Genomic DNA, 22,989 nt, shown 5'->3' on the forward strand with positions numbered 1-22,989 from the left:
CTATCAGCGACAGTGGTCAGTGCTCATAGCTTCTACAGCCCCACCCGAGCGAACCGCCTTGTCCCACCTCAACCCAACGACATGCCTTTATTTCTAATAAGGAGGACAGACAGACATATGGGTGAGAGATTTATGGTAACGAACAGGCACTACCGAGGCGCAGAATGTCATCTAATCGCCAAGAAAAAACACCACGTCGGCCTCGTACATTGCCGACATTGCGGACGACGCCCAAGAACGGACACGTCCTCGTCCGAGCCGCCTTGGCCGCATCGACTCGTCGACTGTCAGTGAAGGATAGATTGTTCGGTCCAGCCATACCCCCTGGATTCTGCTGCCGAAGCCATACCATGTGAATATCCGGTACTCCTATGTATGGATTGAGGGGGGACTGTGCCTTGCTGTTCCGTGCTATCACCAGTCCCGCACACGGTACGGTAATGGGTGTGCTGCAACCCTGTTGTGGCGAATAGCGTGCACCGCACGTCATGAATGCTCGGGGACCTGATGAATCCTTTTTCCTCGTAGGGTTAGCTCTGTGAGTGAACGCCGCCTCGGCAAAATGGAGGGAAGTTATGATTCGCGATGAGGGTTGTATTCTAGAGTCTGTATCCTCTCTACGCCTCTTCCTGGTGCGGCCAAACAGATATTTCTCGGACTAGAGCTGCTTTCTCAGCAAAGCAGTGTGCTCGCGAGTACGAGTTGTGAGGAGAGTCACATTGTTGAAGGCACAGATAGATGCCCAAGGGGTCTTATATGTAGTCTGGATGTATATATGAGCCCTTTCCACGTCCGCTAGGTGAACCCAGGAGTTGGATCCTATTCTCCACGACCACAGCGTTGGGATTACTCGATCCTACCTTCCTGATCCAACATGCCGCCCCCTTACGTCCTCGAGCCAGGGAGGCGTGTGAACGCCTGGGACTATGAGTTCGAGTGGACGTCGGAGCACTACACGCCAGAGCAGCTCAAGCCCCTGATCTACACCTACGACGAGCTTGCCTCCAATGCCCTCGACCGCCTGGACGAGATAGCTGCCGAGTCTCGGTCTAAGACATCATCACCGCCATACTCAGACTCACCACCATCCTCAACCTCAAGCCCGTCCTCATGCCCCTCCTCCCACGCCCAACACCTCTTCTCCCTCCTCCAAACCCACGCCCCCCACGACCCAGTCTTATCCCCTCTCTGGTCCCAACTCACCACCACCCCCCCCTGGGTCTCCCCCTCCCAAATCACCTCCGGCCAGCAAATCTTCTACCGCTACCTCGGCCCCTCAATAGTAGGCCTCACCTTCCAAGCCCTCCTCGGCGGCTTCGGCTCCCCCCGAATAGCTGCCACCCTCTCCCTAACAGGCGGCTTCACCCCCCGCTTCGCCCGCCGCCGCCTCCTCGAAACCTTCCAGCACGTCCTCGACATCACCTCCTCCCCCTCCGCCCTCCACCCCCCACCGGCCGCGGCTTCGTCTCCTCCGTAAAAGTCCGCCTCCTCCACGCCACCGTCCGCCGCAAGATTTTATCCCTATCCAGCTCAAAACCAGACTGGTTCAACGTTCAAGAAAACGGCATCCCCTGCAACGACCTCGATTCCATAGGGACAATAACAGCCTTCAGCACCATGCTGCTTTTTATCGGATTCCCTCGACAGGGGATATGGCTGTCCGATCAAGAAAAGGAGGACTACCTCGCCCTATGGCGGTATGTAGCCTACCTCTTAGGCACCCCGACCGCCCCGTTTGAAAACGTCACCACGGCAAAGGTCTGGTTGGAAAGCCTGATCGTCTCCGAGATCTGCCCGTCGGGAGTGTCGAAACAGCTGGCGGAAAACATGATCGCCTCTCTCGCTCTAACCCCCCCAACATACGCTAGCAGGGCCTTCCTCCGAGCAGAAGGGTACTGGCTCAACGGACCTGCTTTATCACAAAAGCTCGGGATCGAGAGGCCGAAATGGTGGTATCTCGTTCTTGTGGGCGGGCAGTGCGGGTATTTCATGGCGGTTTCCTATTTCAAAAAATATCTCCTGCCCAGAAAATGGGAGGAGGGGCAGGTGGAGAGACTGAAAAGGGTGCTGAGGGAGGTTACCGTCCGGGAGGCGGGCGGGAGGGAGGCAGGGTTCGAGTTTAGGTTTGTGCCTAGCTGGAGGCAGCTTCACTTGACTGAGAAGGGTGAGGAGGAGACACAAAAACTAAAAAAAGACAGGTTTGGGAACCGGTGGACGGAGTGGAGGAATTTGATGGCTGCTGTCTTGTTGCTCACGGCGGTGGGTTGGCTGGGGTGGTTGAGCACGCGGATGGTCTGCAGAGGTGTGGTGAGGATGGTGACACGGTGAGAAGGAAGGACAAAACGGGGGAGGAGGGGGGCGGTGTAAGGCTGGGAGAAACCCGAGTCTGAACGGAACCGCTGATATTCGGAGCCATTGGTTGCCCTGGGACAAAAGAGACAGGAACGCTCAAGACATCGTCTTGGTGAAACACTGGTGTTGATACTTTTCGGGGGCTTGAAACACATGTGCAATATAAGGGTTACTTGTTACACATACTACGTACAATGTGCATATGCAAAGGAGATATCAGACAGAGTGCGAAAGTATGAACAATTACTTCTACTAGTATCCTGTCCTCATGCCAATACACAATCTCTCTCCCGCCTGAGACCTGAGAGAGAGAGAGAGAGAAAGAAAAAGAAATAAAACCACCCACAAAAGACCACCCCCCCTCTACTCTCTTTTGCGCAAAATGCTCCAAAACAATGCTGCTCCCGTAATGTAATACTGTGGAGGATATGCATGCAAGTCCCTAACGCCAGCCAGCCAAGCCTGTTTTCCCCCAGAAACGCCCTTGTTCGTGAGAACCAAATCAGTCGCTAAATCAATGCTCCATCAACTCGACCGGTGGCCTGGCCGTGTGCGCCATGATCGGCCTTGGCGCCGTGATATTGACCGGGCTGATGTCCATAACATCCGCATCATCCTCCAGCCCCTCATCCGTCATGTCATCCACCGTCACACACGGCAAGTTCGGGCTCTCCCCTCCCATCCCAATCACAGGCTGCGGCTGGAAGATCAAGGTCGAGCTCCTGCTCCTCTTCGTCCTCTGACCGCCCCCTTGCGTAGTAGGGCTGACGGGACTGACATCCCCCCTCTGGTTAATATTCATCCCGCTATTGGGATCATTCGAATGCCTCAGCTTGGCCAGCGCATCCGCCAAGTCCTCCGCGTGGACCATGGTATTAGGCGCGTCCTCTGTCCGGGACTCCCAGCCGTGGGGAGGCGATGGGGGAGGAGAAATGAAAAACAGCCTCCCGGCGTCGGGCAAGGCGAGGTGCTGGTCCTCCTTGTTGTTGATGGTCTCGAGGTTGATTTGCATGCCGAAGCAGACGCGGCAAGGGCGGCCCATGACTTCCCTCTCGTCCCATTCCCGACGGACGGCGATGGCTTCTTGCTCGGTCGAGAAGACGACCTGGATGCGGGCGGCGAATTTTAGTGGGGAGAAGTGGCGGACTGGGGCGGTTTTGTTGAGGGCGTCTCTGATGACGGCGAGGTTCTCGGGACGGAAGCAGTCGGGGTCGAGGTCGGTGATGAGTAGGGTGTTGGTGGGTGTTGTTGGCTTCTCCAGCGGTGGGAGGTTGGAGAGGTCGAGCTTGAGGTTGAGAGAGGCGCCCCGAGAGCGGCCAGATCGTGGGGAGCTGGACATGCTGCTGGGAGAGGGGAGGAGTCCGTCTGGAGAGGAGGGCATGGCGGTGGGTATCTGAATCGAAGGCATTTTGATTTGTGTGGTATCGTGCAGTTGTTTGTTTGGGGGTGAAGTCTTGGTTGTTTGAGATCAAGTAAGTGAGGTGCGGGGGCGGAAGTTTAGTTGCGAACCCGAGGGCTTATTATGCACCGCAAGAGGTAGGTGATGTAAGTAGCAGGTCGGTGTTACTGTAGCTGTGGAGTGGCAAGCTGTTGATGCAGAGATTGGATGCAGATTGGATGCAGATGGGAGATTGAGCGACGAAAGCGGCAGGAGGGTGGCGCCGGGGATTTATATTCCTCTTTTGCTGTGTAGATGCGGTGAAACAAAGACAGGCCGGAAGGAGATCACGGGCCCTGGGCTGGCGTGTCTGGGGAGCAACAATGCCGCCGCTCGTCAGAAGCCCCCCCCCGGTTGGATGGCTCAGCCGCCAGACTGGAGATTGGGACCAGCAGCGACCCGCCTGAGGGAATCCCACAAGCCCGCGGGGCCTCCTTACGCAACACGCAGTGGCTTTAGACCTGTCGCGCGCACACTTGGGCATGTTGCCTCTCGCTACTATTGAATCCACGATGCGAAGCCTCTTTCTCATGAATGGCAATCCCAGCTGCCGCTTAATTGGCTGTGTAAATGCAGTCAACACTACCTGGAACCCGAAATCTCTGCCAGTCTTTTCCTTGCCACTCACCGTCCAGCTTCTCTCTTCTCTCTGTTGAGTGAGGTTTGCACAGCCACGACGGCACATGGGCACAACAGGACCACAGACACCTCCTCCTGGATCTTCTGGCAACTCTGGCAGGTTTCGGGCCCATCGGGGCGTCCGCCCATCCAGATCGCATTTCCCGATCCCGCAGTGTCTGATTCTCGAGGCGGTTCCAGAATCCTCACTCACCACCATCACTGCCTCCCTAGACAACAAAAAACACCAACACACGGCGTCTTTTCCATCTGGTGAGCCAAGGTTGTCCAGGAGGACATGCTCAGCCCGGCTCACGCCACCTCATCAGTATCGACAAATGTCTAGAGTCTCTTACACCGTCTTCCCTGCCATGACTCTTCACCATATCCATCACCGATAAACATGCGGGAAAATGGGACAATAAACAGCCACGCCAAGGCTAGACTTACTTTCCTGTTCTGTTTGCCGGGATCATACCTCCCATACAACAACAAACATCGCTGACACGAGCTGTGTGTTCATCCCTACTGTACGGGATGCCCAGGAAGGAAGCCAGGCACAAAGGTAGCCATATCCCAGCTCTTATGCCAAACCTAATCCGCGACTCTGTCGTGTCGGCTCGTAAAGCTTACCGCACACACTCACACTGTCAGCAGTCCATCACCCAAGACTTGCGTAAGAGGCTCTCCATGCGCCGATCATCGATCATCAGCCAGCAAATGCAGACCGAAGGCGCAGCTGGCCAGACTTCCACGTGTATTTTCCAGCCCCTCTAGATTCTGTAGGAACATTTTGACAACTCATCTGGTCGTCATCATGACCATTCCCAACTCGGGCTGGACAGGTGAACTCATGAACCACCTCACCTTACCGCAGTCCAAGGTGAAAAATACCACCATCCCTCAGCATCACCATATCCTCCCCAAAGGCAGGTGATGCCGAGATAATAAAACGGCCAACTCAACCCGACCTCCTGGAAAACAGGTCTCCACTTATTTTTTGCACTGCCCAGATAGAGAACTGGACTTACACGCACAGCACAGGGCCATGCTCTCTCACCACCGCTGCATCGTCAGGTGGTATATCTTTTCCGGATCTACATCGTCCGGTTTCTAGTTTTCGACTAGATATTTTTCATATCATATATACGTACATACATTTGAGTAGGAGATGGTATAGGTAACACCATGGTTGCATGTATGCACCCTTTTTCTCCCCCGCATGTTTTGCAGACCGGTATCCGAGCGTCCGGGTGGCTGAGCAGCATCAAGCCCACACAGACACTCTCCTGAAATCAACACCACAACACCAGAACCCCCTCCTCACTGGTGTTTGGTGATGATCATAACCAGAGACAATAGCTGTAGACATGCCAAGATTCCCCCAAACACCATCAACCCTCCCTTGTTGTTTTAGTGATGTCTATATAACCATAACCACTCGTCTCAAAACACCACCAAACCCTCGCTATTCTCTCCTTCTTGAAACATCTCCTCATGTTGATACAGAATCACCTAATCTCAACCCCCAACCTCCCCACAATCTCCCCCTTCACCCTCTCATGCAACCCATTCGCCTCCTCATTCGTCAACGTCCTCTCCAAACTCCGATAATTCACCCTATAGCAAAAACTCCTCCTCCCCGTCTTGGGATGCGTAAAGCTATCCATCAAGACCACATCCTCCACCACATCCCCACAAACATCCCTCACCACCTCCATCAAATCATTCTCATGCCACTCCCCGCCCTCCCTCCCCTTCCCCCCCGCCGCCGCAGCCCCCGTGCTCCCAGCTGGCAACCAAAAGCTGACATCCTTGTAACAAGCCGGATGCCTACTAAACCCCACAAACGGCCTCAGTTTCCCCAAATCCCCCTCCACCCCTCTAAACTGCCCCAAAAACCTCTCGTCCTGCGACCAAAACAACCTGATATCAGGTATCTGAAAAAGCAACATCGCAATCCTCTCCAGCCCCAAGCCAAAAGCCCAGCCTATTTGATTGGGAACACCCGCGTCGTTAAGGATGTGTTGTTGACTCACCCCACACCCCAAAACCTCCAGCCAATCCCCCTGATACCAAACCTCCATCTCCCAACTGGGGCTCGTGAAAGGAAAGTAAGCCTCCACCCATCTAACCTTCAACGGCTCCTCATCCTGCTCTTTCACCCCCGCCCGGGCGTGAGACTCCTTCACCCGTTTAAAAATCTCCGCCACCATCAATTCCAGAGATCGCTTCAGATGCTTCCCCACCGCTTCTGCCTCCTCAGGGGTGTGGGATGGCTGTAAGGGGTTACGCTCCGGGTGAAAAGGGGGGTTGGGGTCCTCGATGATCATTTCATGTTTCGGCAGGGCGTCCAAATCTCTGTGTACAGCCGCCACGATGTCACCGTTCGGGACCGTGTTGCGGTCCCAGACCCGGGCGCCTTCCATCTGGTGAAAGACGGGGTAGTGGGACTTGTCGATTTCGTCTCTTCTGTAGACATCAGCCGAGATGAGATATCCCGGGGATTTCGACGCGGCGAATAACTCCGCCTCGTGGGCCGACGTGTGTGTCCGTAGCAAGGTGGTAGAGTTGATGTAATAAGTGTCGGTTTTTGCTCTGCCGGGGTGGTTGGGCGGAAACCCCAACGAGTCAAAATTCTCATGGGTCGTAACCACAGGGTCGAGGTTGTTGTAGCTGAGGTAGGTGGGGGAGGGGAACACGGATTCGATGATTTGGCGGGTGATGGACACGGGGTGGTCTTTTTGGAGGTGCAGCTTCCGGGAGGTGAGGTTGAGGATCGTGGACGAGACGTTGAACCATTCGGCGTCGACGGGGTAAGTTTTGGAGTTTATGGTTACTTCTTTGGGGAGTTCTTTTTTTCACAGCGAACATATCAGTGGTTATTCGCGGTTTAAAAAGGTCAAGAAGTACACTGTATTGGCTGTCTAACCTGGCCTGGTCGAGTATTGTGCCCTCCACCACCTCGTTGTTGGCGCCGTTGCTGTCGCTGGTAATGGCCGCAACGGACTGCTCTGTCGTACCGCTCTCGAAATCACCGACCGACTGCCGACCCTGGCCAGAAGCCCGCCGGCGCAGGCCATTCCTCGAGGTCCGATCATGCTGGCGATGTCAAGTTGTGGTGGGGTGGGAGACCTCTCGCTACAACAGCTCAGCTTGAAGCTTGGGCGCCACGGCAGTATCAAGCTCAAAAATTGGAGATCGTTCGAGGCGCGCGCCGAGAGACGGTGGCCCGGGCTCCACAAACAGGGGTCCTCAATGCACGATGACATCTTTCTAGAAACGTTCTGTGGGGAACTTCTGATTGGCCAATTCCTCTCATGGCGGCCTCGAAGGTTCCCAGCTCGACATGGAATTTATCTAGTTTTCACAAGTAACACGAACAAAAAGCTGGACGGGGAATCTCTTTGTTTTATTATTTACTTTGCACCGCCCTCAACAATTTACTTGGTAAGGGGCTTGCCATCCTTGATCTTCTGGAGGCCGTACTTCTCCAGGCGGATGGCCTGGATGGCAATGAAGCCAGAGGTGTCCATGGGGGAGAAGCCCTCAAGAGAGTCCATAGAAGCATCCTCCTGCGAGTAGAGGTTGCTGGCATCCGACTTGCGGCCAAGGACGTAGGCAGCGCCCTTGTAAACCGACATGCGGACCTCACCAGTAACGTTCTCCTGGGAGTAGACGAGGGAGTTCTCAAGGAACTCACGCTCGGGAGAGAAGTACATGCCGTTGTAGAGGCAGTGAGACCACTCAATCGTGACGAACTGGTCACGGAGCTTGCGAACCTTGGCGTCCATGACAAGACCCTCAAGATCCAGGTGAGCAAGGCGGCTAGAATATTGTCAGTACATGATCGTGTCTCAATTGGGTTTTGCAGAAACATACGCAATGGTAAGACCGGGGGTGTCGTAGCAGCCTCTGCTCTTGAGACCGATGAAACGGTTCTCAACAATATCGATTCTGCCAACACCGTTGTCGTGGCCAATCTTGTTCAGAAGCTTGAACAGAGCAACTGAGTCGGTAACCTCACCCTCGGGGGTAACAACCTTGGTGGGGATACCCTTCTCGAAGTGGATGGTGAAGTTGTAGGGAACATCGGGAGCGTCGGTAGGGTCGACGGTGCGGGTCCAGAGCTCCTTGGGGGGAGAGTGGTCGGGGTCCTCAAGGACACCAGCCTCGTACGAGCAGTGCACGAGGTTGTCATCCATGGACCAGGGAGCCTTGGGGCTGGAGGAGACGGGAATGTTGTTCTCGGCGGCGAACTTGAGGAGATCGGCACGGCCCTGGAACTTCTCGATGAACTCGGGCATTCTCCAGGGGGCGATGACCTTCATCTTGGGGTTGCAAGCCTTGAAGGCAAGCTCGAAGCGGACCTGGTCATTCTAGACCTCGGAATTAGCATAAAGTTACTTGGCATCTTCGAGTAAGCTGGCTTACGCCCTTGCCGGTGCAGCCGTGGCTGAGGATGTCGCAGTTGTACTGCTCAGCAACGCGGACCTGAGCCCGGGCAATGATGGGCCGGGCGAGGGAGGTACCGAGGAGGTAGCGGTCCTCATAGATGGCGTTGCACTGGATGGCGCGGAAGACAATCTCCTCGACGAACTCGCGCTGGAGGTCCTCAATCACCATGCGCTCGGCACCCAGAGCGAGGGCCTTCTTCTCGACCTCAGCCCAGTTCTCCTCCTGGCCAACATTGGCGAGGAAGCACACAACAGTGTAACCCTGTATTGTCCATGTCAGCACCTCTTCTTGGCGGGCATCATACCAGCTAGGAGCTGCCTACCTCGAGAATGAGCCACTTGAGGATGGTGGAGGTGTCGAGACCTGTCAACCGAACTTGTCAGCTTCCCTTTCCGTCCGACACCCGTGCACGAAGTGACGCCGACAAGGTTCCCGGTGGACACCTCAACGAGACAGCAATTGGCCCTTTGCCCGCTCTGCGAACATGGAAGGTCAATCGAGCCTGTCATGCGTCTGCTCAAGCATAGAGACACAAAAATGAAGGCATTGGGCAACCGAATGGCTTACCTCCAGAGTAGGCGCTGTAAGCGGGGGTCAGCACCAGGCGTTTCCACACTGTTAAGCTTTTGGCGGGGAAGATGGATGGCAGGACTTGGAAGGAAATATATCACTTACAGACAGACACGACCCTTGGACATTTTGAATTTGTAGCAAAGTAACAAAGAGGAAAATACTCGAGATGAATTCCGCGAGAGAGAAGCCCAAAAGTCCAAACAATGGAAGAAAGCGGAAACAAAAAAAAATATGGAGTCACAGTCACACACACACACACAGATAGATAGCTGCAGCTCTTCTCTCTCCCCTCACCTCAGTGGTCTGACCCCTCCTATGACTCGAAGGCGGTCAAACTTTTTTTTTGTTTTGCCCCGGAAAGACAAGGGATCCAGGCCCGATCCGATATCGCTAGCGCAGAGAGATAAGATAATCAACAGCGCCCGCTGCTACCCGCCAATTCCCTGTCGATTACGTAGTGGGGACCAACAAAAAGTGGAAAATTTCGATAAACCAAAAATTCCCACTGTTGGTTGAATTGATTGCAGCTGTGACATTTCTTATCGCCAATCTCACTTGGGACGACCACCCTTTCGTCATACCTCGATCCGATCTTTCCAGAGTCAGTCGCAAAACATTGCTGCCGATGCCGGTATAGCTTCACTTTGAATTCGCTTGAAGCTATTCACTTTTAGTGTTTAATACATAACACATAATTCTAATTCGGCAACGTTTTGGCGAAAAAGCTTTACACACACAGTCCGCGGGATGTTCTTGTTATAGCGACAACTCCAACTTTTCTACTTTTTGAGTGCGTCGCGACAGAGACGACAAGATGGATGCCAAGAATAGCAGCGTACCTACACCAGTAGGTCCAAGCACAGAAACTACCAGTAAAAGAGACACCACCAACAAGATGTCCCTCTCACCACAACTAAAACAAAAACCAATCCACTACCCCTTCTGGTTCGGAGGCAGCGCATCCTCCATGGCCGCCTGCGTCACTCACCCCCTCGACCTGGGTTTGTTTACCACCCCCCCTTACCACCCCTTTTATCTCCTCCCATACTAACCCCCCGACAGTTAAAGTCCGCCTCCAAACCCGCTCGGGCTCCATGCCCACCACCATGTCCGGCACCTTCCTCCACATCCTCCGCAACAACGGCCTCACAGGCCTTTACTCAGGCCTCTCCGCCTCCCTCCTCCGCCAAATCACCTACTCCACCACCCGCTTCGGCATCTACGAGGAACTCAAATCCCAACTCGCCACCCGCTCCGGCGTTGATCCAGTAACCCAAAAACCCAAACCGCCCTCCTTACCCATGCTCATAGCCATGGCCTCCGTCTCGGGGACTATAGGTGGAATAGCAGGCAACGCAGCCGACGTCCTCAACGTCCGCATGCAGCACGACGCCTCTCTCCCGGAGCACAAACGGCGCAACTACCGGCACGCAGGTGACGGTCTGGTCCGGATGATTAGGGAAGAAGGCGTCGGCGCCCTCTTCCGTGGTGTCGGACCGAACTCGCTGCGAGCAGCGGCCATGACCGCCTCGCAATTGGCATCTTACGACATCTTTAAGCGGACTTTGATCAAGGTCGCAAAGATGGAGGACAACCTCGCGACGCACTTTAGCTCGTCCTTTCTTGCTGGCGTGGTCGCGGCGACGGTGACGAGTCCGATTGATGTGATCAAGACGAGGGTGATGTCTGCGCACGGCAACCAGGGGCTGGGGCAGCTGCTGGGGGAGATTTATGCAAAGGAGGGGATGGGGTGGATGTTTAGGGGGTGGGTGCCGAGTTTTTTGAGGTTGGGGCCGTAAGTTTGTTTCTTTTCCTTTCCTTTTGAATGATGTACTGACGAGGGAAACAGACAAACGATTTGCACGTTTTTGTTTTTGGAATCTCATCGCAAGTTTTATAGACGGGTTAAGGGGTTGGAGGAGGAGGAATTGCCTGCTGTGAACAAGTCGTAGAGTAGGAGGGCAGCTTGGATTTTTTTTCTGCATTTTTGAGCGAAAACACAGCGGATTTTGATACTTTGTATCACAGCACACCACAGCAACAAAGAGGAGCATGGAGCTTATAGACAAGACAAGACAAGCCAAGACAGGAATCGATCCATAGAGCGGAGGAGGAAGGGAAAGGGGGACATCATCTTTATCAGTCAGTGTATTTGTATTTTTCTCTCGTATACCATGGCAAGAGAGGGGGTAGGCATTTGTTTTTCGGCCAGGCAGGGAAGGGTGCGGCGTTCTGTCTTTTTGTCAGTTGGTATTCTTGTATACAAAAAGAGGGTCTGTGCAAACACACACATGTTGTTGGTTATCTTTTTATTTTATTTTATTTACCTCAAATATGAAGCCTTTTGATACAAATTATATCTATGTACAGGTAACAAGGGACGCCGATTTTGGGTTTGGGTTGAGATACCCCCCAATGAAAACTGACTTTTCTTTATTGAGTCGCGCTCTCTCTCTCTCTCTCTCTCCCTTTCCCCAAGAAACCTGTAATGAACCTCCCCCCCTTCCTTCCCGCCCCAACCCCCCAACACTCCGGCTGATGAAATACTCTACACGCTCAGCAGATAGCAGCAAAATAACCCCCTCTTCTTCATCATCAAAAACCTCATATCCAGTTTTTGGTCCTCCAAGAGCAGCAAAAAAGCCCTCGCAATGTTATGAGAATGGATGAGTAGTAAAGGGGCTCGGCAAGGGTACTGATGCGGTGATTCGGGTGATGAGCAGTGAGTTCGGATTGCTGTGTGATGAATGATGAATGATGTGCGTGTGCTGGGTATAGTATTGTACACAATAACAAGAAGCTGGTGAAGAAGATGGAAACGCCGGCAACGCGCTGCCATAAAGCCCGGCTCTGTCGTTACCGGTGAGGCGATAATTTTGGCGTCGTATTGAGTTGTTTCCAACGTCATGGCTCCCACCAGATCCGATTTACCAAGTCTGATCCTTTCTTGCTGCCTCATTCAAGACCAACCGCCACCGCCATAGGAAGTCTGCGCGCCGAATGGAGTGGTTCCGCCGCCGCCACCCCAGGCGCTCTGGTTCCCGCCATTTCCGCCGTAGGATGTCGAGTACCCATAGCCGGTGTCAGGACCGCTGTTGTAATCTGGGCTGCGGGGTCCGTCGTAGCCACCTTCACCCTCCCCTTCAGTCAACTCGTGAATCAGACCAGCGAGCTTTTGCTGGATGACCTTGATGCCCTCGGTGACAATTCCGTCTGGGGGCAGGTTACCGGCTGTCTCGACGTTGTAGTAAAAGTGGTTGGGGACGGCGTCAAAGTCGAAAGGTTCGCCTTCCACTGGTGGCTCTTCCCACTTGGCATACTCGCTAGGAGGCCTGTGACAGAGTGTGAGTGGCTGCTTTGCGACCAAAGATCAACATAGAGCAAACTTACCATTCCGACTTGGGATCCTTCTCATACCAAAGGTCAAGATGGCGGAGCTTGTTGTGGGGGTCATATTCAAACCCGATGGCTGCGCTTGGTGCCCACTTCGCATGCTCCTTCGCAATGCCCTTCTTCGCGATACACTCGAGCTTGATCTCCTGCTCGGGGCGCAGCTTGAGAATGAGCGGTCCGGTGCCGTCCTTGTCGTTAATAACTGGCGTGCCCAGAGATTGATTTATGCGCTCGCCAACAGGTACCAAATCGCGCGCGGATACCGACATGTTCTCGTAGCCAGTGCACTTGGCATGGAGCGTGAGCTTGACGCTGCAGTTTTCGCAGTACTCTTCGCAGTCGCAGTCGCGGGAATAGAGGAGGTGCTCGACACCCTCGGCGTTGAGTGGGATAAGACCAAGACGGTGGGCGATGAATTCGTCAGCAAGAACCGAGCTGTTGCTTTCAATCTCGACCAAGTCGATGGCGATGGTTGGGATCTCGGCCAGCATGACGCGGCGCAGCGAGTTGGCGAACGAGATGTCGGCATTCTGGAGTTCGAACTTGACGCGGACCGAGTCGGCCTAGATATTCACGTCGCGTTTAGACACGAGTTGCCGTCTCACCAGCTGCCCGGACATTGCGACAACCACATACCTGCGAGATCTTGACGACGGGCCCGAGCGACTCGGCGTCATCCATTGCCATCGGATCGTAATCCATCTTGCCGGCGGTGTATTATCTCGCGCGATTTGTGTTTGCTTTCGGTTCGTAATATGACAATCGCAAGGGCGCGTTTGTGTAGGTAGCAGGCAAGCAGGATGGAGCAGTGGTTAAATCGCAGAAAGAGTTGCTGTCGATGTGGAAGGCTACAGCAACAAGCGGATCCCAGCTCAGAAGTTTGGACAAGCCTCCAAGTGAATGTGAGAGGCGCGCGACAAAGCGCCAATAAGATGCCTGCCCTGTGTTATCAGCACATGATTTCGCGGCGGGCCCGGCAGGTTACAGTGGGGCAGCATCTGGCTGAGGGAAACCCTGCATCTGGCAGGCAGCGCTTGACTGGTTTCGGCTGGGCGGGGTTCCGCGGGATCTGGGGAACAGCTCAAGGGCGGTCCGTCAGATGATCCGCTTTTTTTCTGACCTTGGCCCGGTTGAACGGCCCAACCAAAGCCGTCGTCATAAAATTTCTGGAAGGCAACACGCCATTGTATTGTAAAATTAAAAAAAGAGAGCATTGCCGTCCGTTGAGAGTTTCAGATAATACACCACATACAACCGCCATAATGTTACGACAGACCATCGCCAACACTTCCCGGGCCCTCCGCTCCACCGCCAGGGCCGGCGCTCAAAGACAGCTTGCCAGACCCCAGTTCATCCAGTCACCAATTGCCGCAGCCGCCAGGACAGTGGCACCGAGGGCGAGATGGTACAGCGCTGAGGCCGAGAAGAAGGAGGCCGAGACCAAGAACGGAGAGGAGAAGGCTGCTGAGGAGACCGAGGAGGCCAAGCTCAAGAAGCAATTAGAGGCCAAGGAGGCCGAAGTTCGGGACTGGAAGGTACATACAGCCATACAACCTACCCCTGACTATGATCCCCTGCATATACTAACAACCATATCAGGACAAGTACCTCCGCTCCGTTGCCGACTTCCGCAACCTCCAGGACCGGACTGCCCGTGAAATGAAGGCCGCCCGTGACTTCGCCATCCAGAAGTTCGCCAAGGACCTCGTCGACAGCGTTGACAACTTCGACCGTGCCCTCACCATGGTCCCCGAGGAGAAGCTCAAGTCCGAGGAGAAGTCTGCCCACCTCCAAGACCTCGTCAACCTCTACGAGGGTCTCAAGATGACCGAGAACATCCTCCTCGAGACCCTCAAGAAGCACGGCCTCGAGAGATTCGACCCCCACGGCCTTCCCTTCAACCCCAATGAGCACGAGGCCACCTTCATGACCCCTATGCAGGACAAGGAGCACAACACCGTCTTCCACACCCAGCAGAAGGGCTTCAAGCTCAACGGCCGCATCCTCAGACCCGCCAAGGTCGGCGTTGTCAAGAACAAATAAGCAATCTCCTCTCTTTCGGTGGTGGTGTGTGTAAGATTATGTAATGGCGGGAAAGGTGTACAAAAAAGCTATTTATTTTTGAATGAGGGTCTGGGGTATCTATGACCGAACAACGATCTTCAAAAGGACGGTGGTGCTGCTTGGGGCGTTTTACTTTTCTTCGGTCGCCATGTATTTTTCATCAAGTCATGTATAATGCTCCTCTCATGATGTCGATTTTGGGTTTGAAAGCATTTTCGGAAAGCGCGGAAAACAAATTACGGGAACACACACATAGGGGCTTTGGGAGCGGGAGCTCCTCATGAGGCTCAGGTAGATAGAAGTCTTGTGTGTGTACACATATACCACATACACAATACAATGTATGAAGTGGGATTTCTGGGCGCACTCTCCTGTTAGCTGTGATGTTGTCTTATCGAAGGATGAAGTCTGCTGCGAGGCCTCACGGCTAGACGGCTGCTCTCTGTATGGTGGTTGAAAGAAGGCAGACGGTTTGGTACATCTTCTTGCCCACTGGCTAGTCTCTCTACGCTCCTTCAACACCATCTGTTTACATCAGCGTTGTTAAAGAATCCTTTTCGCTCGACAGATCGCTCGTGTTGTTGCCGTGACCGGTGGTTGGTTTTGCTGAGTGGTCAATTGACATTCAGCCTCTCTCTAAGGCAATAGATGTCCGATTATTTTGAGGTTAATTTGTCGATGGTTGTTGCCTGTGTGCAGACTATCTCCAAAACATCGCGGCTGCCTCAGACATTACATCGACTTGTAAGCGTCACCGGAGCCAGGACCACGATCTCGACTGACATAGCCCATGAACAGCGTACAACTGCTGATCGAGCAAACGTCCACACCATGCGCAGGCGACAAAAAAGACAGCTATAAAAAGATGACATCTCGGCAGGTAGGGCGGCGTCGACATAAGCGAGGGAGATCATCGGGGTATTCTCAAGCTTGGCGATTTTGATAAGAAGCAAAGAGGCACGGAGACGGAAGAAATGCCGGGTGGTGTTTTTATCTAGAGCACTCAGCTGTCAAATTGAGGCTCTGTTTGGAGCTGGGGAAATTCCGACAAGCTTGCCCGCAACGACTTCGGTCAGACTCGAGAGAGGGGAAAGGCCCAGGTTCAACATGACATCACAGTCAGCATCCAACCAATTGAAATACCCCGCCTTCTCACTCGCCCACTCAAGGCATCTGGATAATTGAGGCAGAAACCAAAAAGTGCGGATCATCATGTGTGCGTCTATGAAACTGAGCGGAAATTCCCCGAGGGTGGTTGTCTGAAACGAAAAGATCTGCTGCTGCCATCCAACTTTTCTGCAAAGACGGCTATGCCCGAGACTTGCCATGAGGGAGGGAGAAGCCCAATATCGGCGCTCCGAGTTGTACGCATTTGCAACTGAAACAGGTGAAAGGGTGCACACGCATTGATAAGGTCAGGTCCTGCTGTCAGCAGCCATACCATATTTTGGTATGGGAGACGAGCATCGCCAATAACATGCTGACGGTGGTGGTGCCCCCAATATAAGACCTGCCCTAACTACGCCTACTAGAACGACCTTGGGGGTGACCATGAGGCTACTGCGTTAAGGAGGTAATATATGCAAGTCTCTCTTGGCTGCCGGTGGCCAGAACGTTCTGTCATTGGATAGTGGTGCTCGCCATCAGGTTTTGTGCTTACTAGATACCAATGGTAGCAGTATAAGTCGAAACAAGTAGACATGGCAACAAATACCCCGTGGGGGCAGCCGGTGACGGGTGGTTCCAGGTTGCGGGAGGTTCGGCCAGGCACTTGTTTTTCTGCACCTCACACAGCCTTCTAAGAAAAGCGTTTGTTTTGTTGCCGGACCTGAGCCAGGCACCACTTTCGAAACGGCACAGGCGTTAGGCCGAACAATTGTAAAAAGGAGCACTTGACTCAGCCCTCTCTCTCATTGTCCAGGACGGAGCCGTAGGAGCAAGCCTGCGGTTCCAGAGACGTGCCAAAGAGAGGTGGTAGAACTGACATCACGTGACGGCCTTTGATCGATCCTTGGAGTGCCAAGCCCCGGCTTTCCTCAGAGTGGTGTTAGCGGGGAAGGGAGCTGCAACTGCCCTCCCGCGTTGATGCACCCATTGGGAGTTGCTTGCCAACAAAAATCTCGACGCCGGTGTTTCTGGAGAGGATATCATATCTTTTCCTTGCCAGTGAGAGCGTGAGAGCGGAAGCAGACAGCTGCTCGTTCGCTCAGGGGGTTTTTGATTTGTTTTTCTCTCGTCGACCAGCAAGACTCGACCATCAAACCCCAAAGTTGTCCTCCCCACAGACCCTTAAACCCTGCCCTGCCCTGCCTTATCCCTTCTGCGCTGGCAGGCTGTTTCCCGCTCTCCTTATTTTGACGACACCTCCTCGCCTGTCTTTCAAGACATCCACAACTTCCCCGCCTCAGGCAAACCGCGAGAGACCTCTCACCGTTCCAGCAAGCACGACGTAACGACTTTTCTCTTCCAAGCAGCTACGCACCTAACTTTCCACGACTTGCAGCACCTACCTCACCGCGCAGTAGAGCTGCCTGTGTGTCTTCCCCCCGGATTGCCAACGTCAAACCGACATCCTACCGACACCCCAGCCGCTGCGGAAAGGGCAACTCTCGATGCCGGGCGTTTGACCTTCACCTAGGTTTCTGAGGAAATTTGTTGCGGCAACTCGAGCCTACAGTGTGTTTCCGGTCAACTTGCGAATTCAACGGACCCAGCCAGAAGTCGTAGCGTGGCAGGCCGTCGTTACTGACACACGGGCCCTTTTGCAATAGATCGGGCTGTGGCTCCCACTGTCACGACCCTCTCTCGGTCAGGTCGCACCATTCTGCACTCTGATTCGCCCAATTCGCACAAACTCCTTCTCTGCCGCACCGTACCAACTCCCGCCCGCACTCTTCCCAAAGTTTCCACCTCCAAGCCGCCGCGACCAACCCAGTGTGAACTGGCAGCGAAGACCACGGGAGCCATGGAAGACCGATCTTCGACCCCATCGCAGTCCACCTCCGCCGACGTCAAGTCGCCTACCCAGAGGCCTCTGTACAGCAGCAAGCTCGGCGACCAAAGGAAAGAGGTGACCCCTTCTGGCCAGACTGCTAGGTGAGACACGAGTCCCTTCTCCTCCCCCCCCCCCCCCCATGCCATGCCCTGCCCTGCCCTGCCATCCCCAGCTTTTTTTCCAAGCCTCACTTTGCCCACCAACAAGAGACCCCACGGTCCACTTTTGACTACACCCCATTGCGTCGGCTCTCTACTCTATCCCCTTTCCCATTCTCTTTCTATTCTTCGCGGATCGACCCGCATCGTGCCTCTCTGATGGTTCGCACCTGTAAGCGACTGACTGACTGACGGTCGACCACCGCACAGACAAACTCCTCCTGTCACAAAGGCCTGGACCCCAGCGTCGAGAAATCCGGTTACCGGTCGATCGCAACCACCTCAGGCCGGCTTCAACTCACAGAACAGGCAGTCTGTGACCAACTCCCTCCGTGAGGTCAGTCAAACTTTACCCCATTTCCCCGTATCCACCCTCCGCCTGCGGGCGCCTCCGAGAGCCTGATTTAGCTTTTGCAGCTGCCACAGAGCAACTGGTACAGACGCACGCCGTCTCTCCGCTTCCCCCCAACTCAATCGTGTACAGAAGCTTACATCTGCCGCAGGGTCAGCGAGTGCGTGTTAGATACTCCCCAGGGGCCGAGTTTTCAGGCACCTGTTCGAACGACTTCGACTCGGGCAGCTTTCGACTAACCAACGTGCTACAGAAGAAGCTTCCCAATTCGGCCGATCTTGCCAACGGGGCGAGACGAGATCAGACACAAATGATGGCCCAGAAGAAGGACGTCATGGACGCTCGCGTTGTGCCTGGCAACGCCGGGAAGAATGATGGAAAGGGTGCTAATGGTAATCGAGGGACCACATGCATACACACTCTGCAAGGCCTTGAAACTGATCTTTTTCGCAGGCAATCGATCCGGTTTCAAGACAGATGCCTCCATTTCTAACTCGCGCCTCGGTGCTGGTCGTGCTCTTCAACCCTGGACCCCACCCCCTGACACCACAACTGACCTTAGCCTTGAAAGTTCCAAAGAAGATGTCCGCGGTTGGGATCAGTTCGCAACCCACGAGAGGATGTTTGGAAACAAGTCCACTTATGATGAGAGAATTTACACGACCGAGATCGACAGGAGCCACCCCAATTACGAGCAGAGAATCGCTCAGGCGGACAAGATTGCGCGCCAGATCGAAGGGGAGGCACCCAAGTTTGCCCATGTCGCCGAGGAGCGCATTATGGACTTTGGTGGCGGCGGTGATGGCAGGGATGAAGAGGAGAAGTACGTCAAGCACACAGGCATAGCCGCCGGTGACAATTCCGAGCTGACCCCCTCCCAGATACAGCGGTGTTGCCCGCCAGGACTTCCCTCCGTTGAGCAGCAACCGTGAGAATAAGTACACCCCACCAGCTCGGCGGGCTCCTACCGGTCAGTCAACAGTCAAGGGTGCTCCAGTGGACCCTGCTATCATTTCATCGCAATTGAAGGGTGCCCCGGCTTCTACCCAGCCCACGCCCAAGGTCGAGGATGTCAAGTCGCCTGCCGCCACACCCACACCAGCCCAACCGGCTGTGGACAAGGCTGCCGAGCCCAAGGCGGAAAGCAAAGCTTCTGAGAAAGCTCCAGAGACCAAGCCCGATGTATCCGCAGCCCCCGCCAAGGCAGACCCCAAGGAGACTGTTGCTGCTCGGTCCTCGACTGCCACGGCTCGTGTTGGCTTCCCAGGTGCGAGTAGGGCGGGCGGCCCAAGCGCTGCAAACAATGTCGAGCGAGAAGTACTCAATGCTTTCAAGCAATTTTCCATCAAGGAGAGGAAGCAGGCCGATGCTGCCCGGCACAGCAAGGCCAGAGTTGACAAGGAGGTCAAGTTGACCGAGTTGAAAAAGTTCTCCAAGGATTTCAAGCTGTCCACTCCCGTGCCGAAGGACTTGATCCCCATCATTGCCAAGGACCCCGTCAAGCAGCAGGAGATCCAGGAGAAGGCGATTCAAAATGCGGCCGAGATTGCCAGGAAGAAACAAGAGGCTGCTGCCAAAGAGAAGGAGTCTGCGGCCGCCAAGGTCAACCAAGCCAAGACGCCAGCCGAGCAGTCGAACGCCTCGACGCCCGCCGCGACGACTGATTCTCGCGCCAGCTCTCGCCCTACGGCTCCCCAACACTCCAACTCATCCGGTGCCCCCGGTCGCCACCCCGGAGGTCGCGCCTCTTACCATAACAGCAATGGGATCCAACCTCCCTATGGCCAGTACAACCGGAACGGCCGTGGTGCTCAGCTTCCTCCCGGCGCTCAGGCTACCGGTCAGCTGGCCCAGCGTCTGAGAAATGTCGAGCAGCAAAAGATGCAGCACCCTCATATGGCTCAACACCCTCAGCCGGATATGCGTCTACCACCAACCGGTCCTGCTAACAATGCCGACCCCAACTACGGTCGTCGCATCAGCGGTGTGCCGCCGACCTATCTCGGTCCCAAGCTCAATCCTAACACCCAGGAGTTCAGACCCAATGCATTTGCACAACCCTTCAACCCGATGAACCCCATCAACCCCATTAACGCGGTCATCCCCAGCCAGGCCTCCAGCCCTCGTGCTTCGGTGAACATGATGGAAGTTCCCATCATGGCTCCTCCAGCTCCGGCGAAGGGCCAGTTGGTCCGCCGCAAGACAAAGGCGATTGATATCAAGAAGTGTCTTGTCCTTTCCAACATGGAGACTATTCAGCCTCCGACTAACCCCAAGAAGACCTGGGAGGAGAATGACGGTTTCAGACCCGCCTTTGACCACCCTCCCACTTGGCGTGCGGTTGACCCGGAGAAGGAAGAGCCCAAAGACTCTACCATGAGCATGACCTATAATGAGTATTTCGAGAAGGTGCCGCGAGCTGGTGCGACCGTCGCCACTCCCAACCCAACGCATGCCATGCCCCAAATCCCGCACCAACACCAGCTGCCACCCTATCTGCAGCACGGGGGCCAGGGCATGGCTCCTCGCCAATCGCCCCACATGCCCCCGATGCAGATGCAGGCTGGCCAGCACGGACATGGAACACATGGACCGTACAACCCCGACGATCATAGGATGATGCATTCTAATTCGGCCCAGTCCTTCGCTTCCCCTAGAATGGGACAAGTTCCCATGGCCTACCCCCCTTCGGTGAATGCTCCCGGTCAGATGCCTTATGGCCAGCCTGTCATGCCTCAATACATGAACCCCGGCGCGCCTCAGATGGGTCAGTTCCGCAGTTTCTCAAATAACCCTCAGTTCATGCCGCAGCAGCCCCATCACATGGGTGCGCCTATGATGGGTCAACCTCCCTTCATGCCACCTAACGGCATGGCGGTTCCTGGGCCCATGTATCCGGTCAGCGGTCCTCCGTTTATGCCTCCTGGTGCGGTAGCCCCGCAGCCGATGGTTGGATCCAATGGATTTCCCAGCCCTGGCCGGTCCGCTGCCGCCCCGATGATGGCTCATCAGGGTTCTCATCAGGGACAGCCCGCCGTGTACGGAATGAGTCCCGCCATGACTTATCAGCAACCGGCCTATACCCCCCAGCAAGGCCAAGGCAAGTTTTCGGGTCAGCGTCCTCCCCAATGAGAAAATAGACCCGTCTACATTTGAGGTAGAGACCGCCATGTTGATGTCTGCCTCGGTCACTCGGGCTCTTTTGAGCTGCCTTATCCTTTTGTACAACTTTGGCCCACGACTGGACACGCTTGCACCCGCCTATTGAGAGAAAGTCCGAGAACTTTTTACTTTCGTCCTTCACGGCGACCTCGGTTGCGGCAAGCGAATCAAACCCAACAAGTCATTATGTATGTCAAGGTCGGCTGGCTACGGTTTTTATGCAGGACGGGAGGGCGGGTAGGGAAAATTGAAGAAGAAGCAGAAAAAAAGGAACCCATCACTTATTAGCTTTTTCCATTATTTGAGAAGAGCTTATACACGACACGGAATATCTTGCATGGTTCTTTCGGTTGTGCGCTTTGCTGCCAGTTGCATTACCGCCCATCTTGGTATTTGTCGAGGCATTTGCTGTTCGGCAGAGCGATGTGATGTGGTTTTTCTTTTCTGTCTTTTTTTTTATTTGACAACAATCAAACGCATGGAAGGGCGATAGCCAGAAAGGAGCAGGGGATGACGCAGAGGAACAGACATGGCAGGACATGACAGGAGGAAGGGGTGGTTGGGAGGGGAAACAGCAGCTTGTTCTTGTTGTTGAGTTATGTGAAAGGGTGTATGGGGGAGGGCGAGGCAGGCTGCCGTTTGATGCTGAAGGGGTTGACGGGTGATGTCGAGGGTGTTGGGGGGGTGGTTTGAGTTGGGTTGAGGAAAAGGTATGGCAGCTTGGCGTGTCCTATTTGGTTTAGGACTGAGGCTGGATACAGTTTGTGTGGGTGGCCGGTGGCAGTGACAATGACGGTGATTGTTTGAGAGAGGTGCGAAGTTGTCAGGGTGGGGGTAGGTTGATTGGCAAGGGGTTGGATTGGGGATGAGGAAGGAGGAGGAGGATATTGTGGGCGGCGGTGGCGGTGGTGATGATGCTGAAGGAGGGGGTGATGGAGGAGGAGGAGGGAGAGACGAGTTTTGCTCGAGACTGATTCTCTCTGTGGTCCAAACAACATGAGGATTTTTTTTCATCATGCGATAGATGTAGCTTACACAGCTAGCACAAATCCAGCATGAGAATGTTAAAAGCGGATAGGGGGGAGATGATTGGGGTTTCTTGGTGGTGATTGTATGTGTGTTGCAAGTTTCCCGCTGTTTTTTTCTACTGATACCTGCTCGTCCCTCATCTCCGCCCTTTGTATAGAAGAGGACACCACCGTTGCGACGGTCCTTTGCTGTGATGGAGGAAAAATACCTAATAGGAGCCCAACGGTGAAAGGGGAGGTCGACCGCGAGAGATGATGGGCCGTGAACGGGTGGTTTAGTAGTACTTGAGGGAGGGGGGAGTGTCTCGGTGAAGAGTGAAGTGGTGGTGGTGGTGGTGGTCGTACGGGGGTGTGAGAAGGTGGAATGGAATGGTACGATGGCTGGTGGTGGGTTAGTG

The 22,989-nt window shown here is 54.5% G+C and overlaps 8 protein-coding genes across 8 annotated transcripts; 4 read left to right on the plus strand and 4 right to left on the minus strand.

The window, feature by feature from the left end:
- Nucleotides 1-1,110: 1,110 nt before the first annotated feature.
- On the plus strand, nucleotides 1,111-2,328 carry QC764_309340 (uncharacterized protein; the record flags this gene model as incomplete). Its single annotated transcript, XM_062946047.1, has 1 exon — nucleotides 1,111-2,328. The coding sequence occupies one exon, from the start codon at nucleotides 1,111-1,113 to the stop codon at nucleotides 2,326-2,328; it is 1,218 nt and encodes a 405-aa protein (XP_062802094.1).
- A 538-nt stretch (nucleotides 2,329-2,866) lies between these two features.
- QC764_309350 (uncharacterized protein) lies at nucleotides 2,867-3,760 on the minus strand (the record flags this gene model as incomplete). The annotated part of the gene is made up of 1 exon (XM_062946048.1): nucleotides 2,867-3,760. The coding sequence occupies one exon, from the start codon at nucleotides 3,758-3,760 to the stop codon at nucleotides 2,867-2,869; it is 894 nt and encodes a 297-aa protein (XP_062802095.1).
- A 1,691-nt stretch (nucleotides 3,761-5,451) lies between these two features.
- MSF1 (phenylalanyl-tRNA synthetase alpha subunit, mitochondrial) lies at nucleotides 5,452-7,680 on the minus strand (the record flags this gene model as incomplete). The annotated part of the gene is made up of 2 exons (XM_062946049.1): nucleotides 5,452-7,262; nucleotides 7,341-7,680. The coding sequence occupies 2 exons, from the start codon at nucleotides 7,678-7,680 to the stop codon at nucleotides 5,920-5,922; spliced, it is 1,683 nt and encodes a 560-aa protein (XP_062802096.1). The 3' UTR covers nucleotides 5,452-5,919.
- A 171-nt stretch (nucleotides 7,681-7,851) lies between these two features.
- ARG12 (Argininosuccinate synthase) lies at nucleotides 7,852-9,891 on the minus strand (the record flags this gene model as incomplete). The annotated part of the gene is made up of 6 exons (XM_062946050.1): nucleotides 9,542-9,891; nucleotides 9,434-9,447; nucleotides 9,189-9,229; nucleotides 8,843-9,127; nucleotides 8,291-8,787; nucleotides 7,852-8,236 (listed from the first exon to the last, which is right to left on the minus strand). The coding sequence occupies exons 1-6, from the start codon at nucleotides 9,562-9,564 to the stop codon at nucleotides 7,852-7,854; spliced, it is 1,245 nt and encodes a 414-aa protein (XP_062802097.1). The 5' UTR covers nucleotides 9,565-9,891.
- A 4-nt stretch (nucleotides 9,892-9,895) lies between these two features.
- Nucleotides 9,896-11,796, plus strand: DIC1 (Mitochondrial dicarboxylate transporter). The gene is made up of 3 exons (XM_062946051.1): nucleotides 9,896-10,440; nucleotides 10,502-11,234; nucleotides 11,289-11,796. The coding sequence occupies exons 1-3, from the start codon at nucleotides 10,254-10,256 to the stop codon at nucleotides 11,389-11,391; spliced, it is 1,023 nt and encodes a 340-aa protein (XP_062802098.1). The 5' UTR covers nucleotides 9,896-10,253; the 3' UTR covers nucleotides 11,392-11,796.
- rpb3 (RNA polymerase II subunit 3) lies at nucleotides 11,616-13,714 on the minus strand. The gene is made up of 4 exons (XM_062946052.1): nucleotides 13,469-13,714; nucleotides 12,830-13,395; nucleotides 11,729-12,771; nucleotides 11,616-11,671 (listed from the first exon to the last, which is right to left on the minus strand). Exons 1-3 carry the CDS (start codon nucleotides 13,532-13,534, stop codon nucleotides 12,399-12,401), a joined length of 1,005 nt encoding a protein of 334 aa, XP_062802099.1. The 5' UTR covers nucleotides 13,535-13,714; the 3' UTR covers nucleotides 11,616-11,671; nucleotides 11,729-12,398.
- Nucleotides 13,715-13,959: 245 nt separating this feature from the next.
- Nucleotides 13,960-15,262, plus strand: mge1 (GrpE, mitochondrial). The gene is made up of 2 exons (XM_062946053.1): nucleotides 13,960-14,367; nucleotides 14,432-15,262. Exons 1-2 carry the CDS (start codon nucleotides 14,095-14,097, stop codon nucleotides 14,873-14,875), a joined length of 717 nt encoding a protein of 238 aa, XP_062802100.1. The 5' UTR covers nucleotides 13,960-14,094; the 3' UTR covers nucleotides 14,876-15,262.
- A 1,710-nt stretch (nucleotides 15,263-16,972) lies between these two features.
- Nucleotides 16,973-22,168, plus strand: PBP1 (poly(A)-binding protein binding protein). Its single transcript, XM_062946054.1, has 5 exons — nucleotides 16,973-17,992; nucleotides 18,260-18,386; nucleotides 18,553-18,793; nucleotides 18,855-19,224; nucleotides 19,289-22,168. Exons 1-5 carry the CDS (start codon nucleotides 17,862-17,864, stop codon nucleotides 21,531-21,533), a joined length of 3,114 nt encoding a protein of 1,037 aa, XP_062802101.1. The 5' UTR covers nucleotides 16,973-17,861; the 3' UTR covers nucleotides 21,534-22,168.
- The last annotated feature ends 821 nt before the right edge of the window (nucleotides 22,169-22,989 follow it).

The sequence above is a fragment of the Podospora pseudoanserina genome, chromosome 3 (genome assembly GCF_035222485.1).
Source record: "Podospora pseudoanserina strain CBS 124.78 chromosome 3, whole genome shotgun sequence".
In the NCBI taxonomy this organism is placed as follows: Eukaryota; Fungi; Ascomycota; class Sordariomycetes; order Sordariales; family Podosporaceae; genus Podospora; species Podospora pseudoanserina.